The 9,041-nt window shown below is 38.0% G+C and overlaps 1 protein-coding gene across 1 annotated transcript in view; it reads left to right on the forward strand.

Moving 5' to 3' along the window:
• NKD1 (NKD inhibitor of WNT signaling pathway 1) overlaps nucleotides 1-8,798 on the forward strand; it is a 105,425-nt gene extending 96,627 nt beyond the window's left edge. The window contains exons 9-10 of the mRNA XM_042877242.1: nucleotides 4,072-4,202; nucleotides 4,923-8,798. Coding sequence (XP_042733176.1) covers nucleotides 4,072-4,202; nucleotides 4,923-5,497 — 706 coding nt within the window. The 3' untranslated portion in view covers nucleotides 5,498-8,798. The remainder of the gene's footprint in view (nucleotides 1-4,071; nucleotides 4,203-4,922) is intronic.
• The last annotated feature ends 243 nt before the right edge of the window (nucleotides 8,799-9,041 follow it).

Genomic DNA, 9,041 nt, shown 5'->3' on the forward strand with positions numbered 1-9,041 from the left:
TAATTCATGAAATTCAGAAGACATTTCACTACTTGAAAAAATGCCTGTTTGAAAAAATGCCTGTTTGTTGTTTTTCAATGGAATCCAGCCTGCATGACTTATACAGAATCACAGAATGGCTTGGGTTGGAGAGGACCTTAAAGATTATCCAGTTCCAGCCCCCTGCCATGCGCTAGTTCAGGCTGCTCAAAATCCCTTCAGCCTCGTCTTGAGTGCCACCAGAGATGGGGTATCCACAACCTCTCTGAGCAGCCTATTCCTCCTCACCACCCTCTGAGTAAAAAATGTCTTTCTAACATCTGACTTAAATCTAACCTCTTTTAGTTTAAAGCCGTTTCCCCAGAATGCATCCATTTCCAGTAGAGCACAAGCACAGTAGTTTCTTTTTTGAACAGCTGTGGGTACACTTGCAGCCATCTAGAGATCAGAAAAAAAAGGACTTTTAGTTCTTTCCTAACAGAATGTACAGTATTATTTTGGATGCCAGTCCTGAGCAGGCCTTTTCTTCTGAAAATGTGTAATCATGCCTTTTGCAAGGCTGGCAAGAATATCTGTCTCCCTGTTGTTGTGACTTCTTTCTGGCACTGAACTTCACAGTATATGCTAGTCATTTGCAATGTATTTTTCAAGCGTTAAATTTTTTACAGCTAGGAAAAATGTTTGTCTCTCAGTCAAATGTAGGTGTGCTATTCCTTTTCTGAACTGGGTATTTTAATGGGTAGGAAAATAAAACAAATGCAGATGATTCTGATACATTTTAGTGTGATCTGTTGCTCCAAATAGGTCATTTCAGTGTATAGTATCAGTTTCATTTAGGACTTTCTACTTCATGCTAAGGAAGAGAAGAATATTTACAGAAATGCCATAGTAATCATATTGCATTTGTATTTGTTTCTTCCGCTGCAAAATAAAAATCAATTCTGGCGTTCCTTAGATTTAGGGATATTTATAAAAAAAAATGTATTGAGTTTGATAAATTTATCAGAAGAAAGAGCATTCAATTTTATTAAAAAATGACAACAAAAATGTGCCTCCCTTTTCTGGACAGAGTAAAAATGTTAATGAGTTATTCCATTGTGTGAATGGCAGCTGGATTCAATTTCAGAATTAAAGATGACTTCTGTTAGTAACTCTGTACAAGATCTTTCATGAAATAAAGAGCACTGAGTGTAAACAGAAAGTTTTTGCTTACTAGTCTAAAAGTGATCCCTAGGTTTCCACTGACAAAGATTTGCTCTTTAAACTTAATGGACTCTTTGATAATCTATTGCAAAAATCATCGTTCAGTTTCAAGTCCCTCTCTTATCCACCTTTAAAGTCCTGTTTTTGGAAATGGTTTAGGAATGGCTCTCTTCATTCATATCCATAGGCATCAAATATTAGGGTAGATGCTTGGCCCTGATGCATTTGTCTTTCTCATCCTTGTGGTAGGAGGCTTCCTAGAGTGCACAAATGTGTACCTTTGTGGAGCAGCATCAGGCAACATCTGACAGTTTTCGTTCCATCTCATCAAATGTCGACAGGACAAAGAGTCTGGCCACTGTGTGTGCTGCATTGGTATTGGTGCACTCTGGCTAAATTGCTGTCAGGAAAGCTGAGCCTCATCACTGTCTCATGATATTAGCACTGGAGCTTCCCCTCAAGAGCAGCAATGAGAACTTGTGAGAGGTGCACACATTTCACAAATTCAGTCACTTAGGAATTCTAGGCAAGATGTGATTAATATTCAAGATAGGAATGTTTTTATCCTGAAGGTGGGAGATAAATGGGTTAGATTTTTCAACTGCTGGAAGCTACAGGCAGAAGTTTTCACCCGTAGGGCTGATGCAAGTATCAAGATCAAGCAACTACATTCATAGCTAGCTTGCCTGGCATGTGAGGTTAGAAAATGGTGGTGGAAGAGAGCTGGCAGGCAGCTCTGTGAGTTGGATATCCTGATGCCACCCTGGTTTGTTTGGTTTAGTGCAACATGGAAAATATGATGCACACCAGCCTCTAAACATCTTAATTTTACTATGGATGCACATTCTGTCTCACTCTTTCTTCCCTGCTTGATTTATCCCTGGCTGCTCTAAGCTGTATGTTATCTGTGAGTGTGGCTTTCAGGAAATGTCTCTGCATTTTTCTGCCCAGAACTCTGTCACCACTCTATTCCATTTACCCACTGTGTTGCTGTATACTTACCATTAGAATGACAGTACAGTGTGGGAATTTTAGAGCTTTCATACACTCCACAATTCTTAAATAGATGCCTTTTTTTTATTAAAAACAAATATATATCATAGAATCACAGAATCCTTAGTTGGAAGGGACATTTAAAGATCATGTAGTCCAGCTCCCCTGCAGTGAACAGGGACATCCACGATTAGATCAGGTTGCTGAGAGCCTGGTGCAGCTTGGCCTTGAAAGTCTCCAGGGATGAGGCTTTCACCACATCTCCAGGCAACTTGTTCCAGTGCCTCACCACCCTCACTGTGGAAGACTTCCCTTATATCCAGCTGAAATCTACCCTCTTTATCAGTAGCAGAAATGTGTATTGTTACACTGTGTGTGATGCATGCTTGATGCATGCCTGGATATTCCCATACACAAGCAGAAGAGCACAGTGCGGCTGGGTGCCAGATGGCTCCATTCTCAGACGTACTTTTAGTTCTCTCTGACAGTGAAGCACATCTCTCATCACTGTATAATTGCTTTGCTGTGTATATTTGTATTGCTGAACACCATCTTGCATGCAAGAAAGCTATTAGAATGGAGGGCTGTGGCAGTACTGGCATAGCTTTTCTTCAATATCTTGATGACAGATGGAATTTATTACAAGAAAAAAAAACAGGTTCTCTGTTAATTCTGTTTTCAACAGACAGTGCTGTGTGCAGTGTTACTTAATGTGCTGGATCAAACCCAACAGTGTTTTTTTGAGGGTTGATTGTGCACTGTCTTCAGTGCTTGTATTGTGTTGTGCTGATAGTTTCTATAGACAGTTTCCAGGTAGGTCAAGTCTTATGACATTCACCAAAGAACCTGAAGACCTCTGTATGACACAGACACTAGGAACTGAGTTCTGTAATGTCCTGAATAGTGTGACCCTAGACCAGGAAAGCAGTTCATGCCAAAGAGCAATTTCCAGTAACGCCTGGAAATCTGGAAACTGAGTACTTGCTACCATATAGAATGGAACCTGTACTTAGCAACTCATATAAGATGTAAGAACAAATTCCGGTCTTAGGCTGACATCACTGCAGTCACATGGAGTATATGAAAAAGCAGAGCATCTTGTGGTCTTTGAAGTGAAGTATCTGAATGACAGGCAGTTCTTGTCCTATTTGTTATATTGAAGATACATTGCTCATATCTGCAAACATCCACTTAAACTGCTGAAATTAAATTTTTGGACAACTATAAATCTCTAGCTGACTTTTTTTCTGTCTCATAAATGAATGGTATTTCAGATATTCATTCACAGGAAATAGTTCTGCTATAAATAAAATTGCAAAGCTGAGCAGGAAAAGGAGTTGAGATTCTGGAGCCAGTGGCTGATCTGACCCTATTATTTGTGTTTTGGAAAGCAGCAGTTATCTCCAGGTGTCCTACCAACACCTCTTCTCCCCAGATTCTCTCTAGTTACAACACCTGCTGCTTGTCTTTCTGAAGCAGATACACAAGTGTGTATTTGACACAAGGCTTCCCCCAGTGCTCACACTTCCTAACAGTGGTGGGGACAGAGGTGAATCGAACAGCAGGCATGTCCAGATTAGAGAATCAGTTGAATGGTTTGGCTCTAAGACAGAATGTAATAAATCCCTGAAGCATTTTTATTTGGTTTTGTATGTGTGATGCAATTGGAAAGCCTCCTTTGCTTTGCAACATCTGGGTCAATTTATATTAGAGGAAAGAACAGCCAGTTCAAGCCTATCAACTTAGCAAATCTGGTCACCCAGAATTTCAAGCATTTGTTGTTTCTTTGTGAGCCTCTCCTGTCACTTCAAAGAGGCCATTAGTTGTTGATTTGCAGATGGTGATAACAACAATAAAGAACTTCTGCTGAATTGTAATTTTGCTTTCTGCTGACAGATATCACCAGAGTGAGAACAATCCAGAGCAAAGTGAGTGCTATCGTCATTGTGTTGATGAGAACATTGAAAGGAGAAACCACTATTTGGATCTTGCAGGAATAGAAAACTACACATCAAAGTTTGGGCCAGGTAATTTGGTAGTTTATGTTGCAAGCTTTTGGTCTTTTCTTTCTTTAGTTGAATGTTCCACATCAGGGGAAAGGAATTTTGAAGGAAAAGAATTGTACGAATGCTGCAAGGTGGAATCACAATGGAGTGGTTAATGTGCTGCAAGCCTGCTTTGAAGTACTTGTTTGTGTAGGTAAACTTGGAGGTGAGCCTAGGAGAACAATCTTTGTATCTGAACTATTAAGTTTAGTCTATGGGTGAGGTGAGGATTGATTTTTGGATAGTAGAGGTCATTCTCAAGATGATACCAGCATATATTTGGAAGTTTTTTTTGTACTCATTACAGACCAAAAAATCAGAGAATATGGGTTCATATCTGGAATTTTGCTTTCGGTTCCCCAGTTAAAGTAATTTGGATTTCCTCTCTTCCCCCTGCCCTCTGTCAAGTTCTTACTATTCTGCTCATAGTTATTTTGGTGCATTTCAAATAGATGAATGGAAGAGAATGAAATGCAAGAACTTTTAAATACATATAATGGAATATATGTTTACATATGAAGATATATGTGTGTGTATTATTTACCAATCAAAATTATTAAATGCAGTTAAACTAGACAGTTATAATTGCATTTACTTCCTTAGGAAAAATTCACTCTGCTGATAATGCTATCCCTGCCAACTGTATGTTACTAATTAAAACTCTGAAATACTAGATGACTAATCCAGCTTGTTATTCTCTAGGTTCTCCTCCAGCAGTTCAAAAACATGACCCACCAAGCAGAGTTGTGAGTCAAACTAGATCCCGTTCCCACGAACCTGAAACCTTCCATGCCCACCATAGGAAATCTCAAGTGGTGGATCCAAGCCACATCAATCTGGCTGAGAGTTCTTATGCCAAGATCGCAGAAATCCAACAGAGGCTCCGGAACCAGGACTCAAACAAGCACTTTGTGAGATCTCCCAAGGCCCAGAGTAAAAATGTTGCTCCTGTGCATTCTGGAAGGGCAGTAAGAAATAAACCTTTTCAAGCAGGGGCCATGCCAATGGCCTCCCCAAGTGCACGGGTGGGCCAGAATCTTCCTTATCTCCCCTTGCAGTCTCAGCAGGTTCACAAGAAGCATAAGCAGAGAGCAAAGGAGAATCACCAAATGTGCAAAACCTTCCAGTCTCCAGGGACAGTTGTAGAAAAGGAACATGTGAGAGACCTGCCAACAGTCATTCTATATGAAGGTCAAGTTGGACAAATGATACAGAGACATGAACACCACCACCACCACGAGCACCACCACCACTACCATCACTTCTACCAGACATAAAACAGATCCCACCAACATCCTCCAGGAATCATCCCATATGAAGGAAGCACGTTCTTGTGACACCAGAACTAAGGCATTACTGATTAATATTATTGTTACTCCATTAATATTCAGCTAGCATTTATTTTAGAGGTTATATGGAACTCTTGAAACTCACTCTATTTATATGTTGTGGAACTGCATAGCTTACTTAAACAACTTGTGGATTTTTATTTTAAAGTGGCTTGTAAAACAGCAAACAGCCATAGCTTTTTGAGCTGTGATTTAATGCAGGTCGTCAACGCACTTCTTTACAAGTACTACTTCCATTGTAGAAGGAAAGATACTTCAAACACTATTGCAGACATCTAGCTTACCAGTCTGCTTGCTGTATGTCAGCTGATCGCACACAAGCCTTTTATCAGGGGAGCAATGTTCGAAGTTTTGGACTCCAGAGATGCTCAGAATAACAGAAAATACAAACAGCTGCTACCTCTAGTATTATTCAGATTTTATTTTCTTTTTATTGATTGTAATGTGCTACAGGGGGAATTTTAATATACTGCATTGGTGTAGCCTGTTTGTGTTCACATCCTTTCAAATTATCTTAATTACATGGAAATATTAGCTATACTTGTCAGCAGAGCTACATCTGTACAACTTACACTTCATTTTCTTTGAGATTCTTCACTGACACAAATACAGTTTGTTATGTACTGAGTAGTATTTAAATACACTTTTTTTTTTCTCTTGCTTACTCTCCATTCTGTCTGGGGTAACCATTTGAAAAGAGGAGGATGTGAAATGGTGTTCTCAAAACCATCACTAAACTTTAGTGCTTGGGCCATAAGTATAATTGATGGGGGTTTGGGAAGCAGAGGGGTTATTTGGGGTTTTTGTTTTGTTTAAATCCACAGTTCTTTGTTTTGAGAAAGAATTGAGGAAAATATACTTTCTCACTTTAAATGTTGGCAAATATATATAAGATATAAATATAAATATATATATATAAATATGCACACTCTCAGGTACATTTTGTTGTGTTTTAGAGATCTGTGGTTTGAGTATTAACATTATGATTTTTTTCAGTAACAGTGACATTATAAAACGTAACATGGCATTTTCATAGGTGCCTCCAATTTAAATTTCTGCAGCACCTACCAATTTGTGATTCTCCCATTTTAGAGACAATTCAACATGTAAAAAAAGATCTTTCACAGTCATTCTGGCCTCTTCTACTTTTTTCATATCAAAGAGCTTCCTTTCTATGAGGGAGAATGAGACCATGCTCAGAAGACCGTACTGGCTGCTGAGAAATTTGAGTCAAAAGCAAATTGTAAAAATGGAAAAAAGGGTCAGTGCAGTCAAGATTTACTTTCTGTGGGGCCCAGCTTTATAATACATTCGATTGGGTTTTATAAAGTTCACTGTTTCGCAGGTAGAAAGTGACTGAAAATCACCTACATTGCTTTTGGTACTTCGAAGTAGGGAACTCCTCACATAAAAATATAACTGTTCTATCAAACATATTTGCTTTTGGTTTTAATTATTTTAAATGTTGTGGTATTTTGTCTATAGTATATATTGTAAAATGTAACTATCCCACATTGTTATAAGCCCTTCATGATTATCTTTTCACTGACTAGAGTTGATCAGTCCAAAAAGGAGTGCTGACCAGAACTGCTGACCACATTTAGAGGGATGTCGCCCTTCCTCAGAACGCAGAGACGTCAACTTTTACATAAAAAGTTGAAGGCTTTGCCTTCTTTTGGAATGGGAGTAGGATCGCTGCTTCTTGGTAAATAAGTCCATCTTTTGTCTCCCTGAATCAGCAGTAGTTTGGGCTTCTTGTCCTCTTTAAAAAAAATGCTTTTTTTTTTTTTTTTAAGCTGTCAACAGTGTATTCTGTTAAATCTAAAAAAATGTTTTGAAAATGTGTTTGATCTGTGTGACAACTATACTGTTCTGTTTATTTTTTAAATTCCTAAAGTCCAAAAATATTTATATTCAGAACTCTCTGTATTGAAAACGTGAAAAGGCCACAAATTTGGTTAGTTACCACTGAGTTGTTCTAGTCTAAGCCTTTTTTGCTGCTTGTATATCATTCTTTTCAATGTATATATAATTATGGACTGCAAAAAAAAGGCATTTATATGTCTAGTAGAAGGAATAAGCTTATTTATATTATAGTGTTAACAAAGTCTGATGTATTCGAGTGACTTACGTTATACCGCATGCAAACACACAAGTGTACATTCCATCCAAGGAGGGATGCCATGCTATTTGTTTTGAAAACATACTTAAAGCTGTTCTCTTTTCAGTGGGACATATGCCAGAAAGACTGGGAGGTGGGAGTTATTTCCTTGTCAATTTTTCTAATGCAGACCATTGCTGAAAACCAGAAAATGTTCTGGAAAAGGGCTGCAAAGGGGCATAAAAGCTCAAAGATAATTTTGCTTGAAAAGATAACAGCACCAATAACAAAATTCCATCTGAATGAGAAGTGTGCAGTACTAGCTGTGCAAGTGAGCTTTGGAATGTAACACAACTGGCCATTGAATACAGCCTTGCTTTAATTTGGTTGGTGTCTTATATTTGGAGATTCAAAAGACACATTCTGCCTTGTTTAGATCCTGTGAAATACAATCTGCTAATAACGTGGCATCCCCATGCTAAAACTTTACACCGGCCATGTATGAACATGCAGTATCCAAATACTGTTCTGCAGTTGTGTTATGTGCATTAAGTGTGAGTAACATGTAGCACAGTTTCTTTTCACAGAACCTGAACTTTCCGTATCTTTTAAAACGTTTGCTTTTCAGTATTTTGTATAGTAAATATAGATGGTTTTGACTAAATGCTTTATTTATTTAACAGCAAAAACTGTGCCAAGAGAACCCCCTGTTAATTAAAGTTTTACTAGTTCAGAAAGTATATTTCCTTCTTCTTCTCGTGGATTTCAGGAGCTTATTGCAATTGCTGTCAGTGCTTGCAGATCTCACTGATGAAAGAGCTTGCATTAACGTTTTTGGGAATAGGATCAGATCATGAGGTATGGACTTGCTATGCTTTGGCTTTATAATTAAAGTGCTAACTTTAAAAATTAAATTTCTTGTTCCCTACTATTAGAGCTGCGTCATGTAACTGATTTTTCAGGTTGGTTTTAATTCTGAAAACCTTAAAAAATCATAATTTGAGTGAGAGGGGTTAAAACTGTGGCCAAATCTAAAATTAAAAGCGTTTAGTTTCTGGTCAAAAAAAACATTTAATTTCCAAGGAGAAAAAAATAGTGTTTAGTATGTTGTTACTGTTTGAAAATAAAATGGAATGGCATTAAGCGATTTCAAACAAAAACAGCAGCCTTTTCCTTCACTTTTTTCTATTTTTAAGTAAAACAATTCAGCAAAATGAAGGCAATCCCCAAATTTGCACTGCTTACTAATGAACATTTCAGCTGAAAAATTTTGCTCTGCTACTTAGAATTTTGAGAAAACCAAGCTTTCTAAAATAAGGATTGCTAAGCTCTTCCCACAACTTCAAGAGTACCTCATGCAAAGTGAACAAA

This window comes from Lagopus leucura, unplaced genomic scaffold, assembly GCF_019238085.1.
Source record: "Lagopus leucura isolate 7727_CA_CO unplaced genomic scaffold, USGS_WTPT01 Super-Scaffold_100017, whole genome shotgun sequence".
NCBI lineage: Eukaryota > Metazoa > Chordata > Aves > Galliformes > Phasianidae > Lagopus > Lagopus leucura.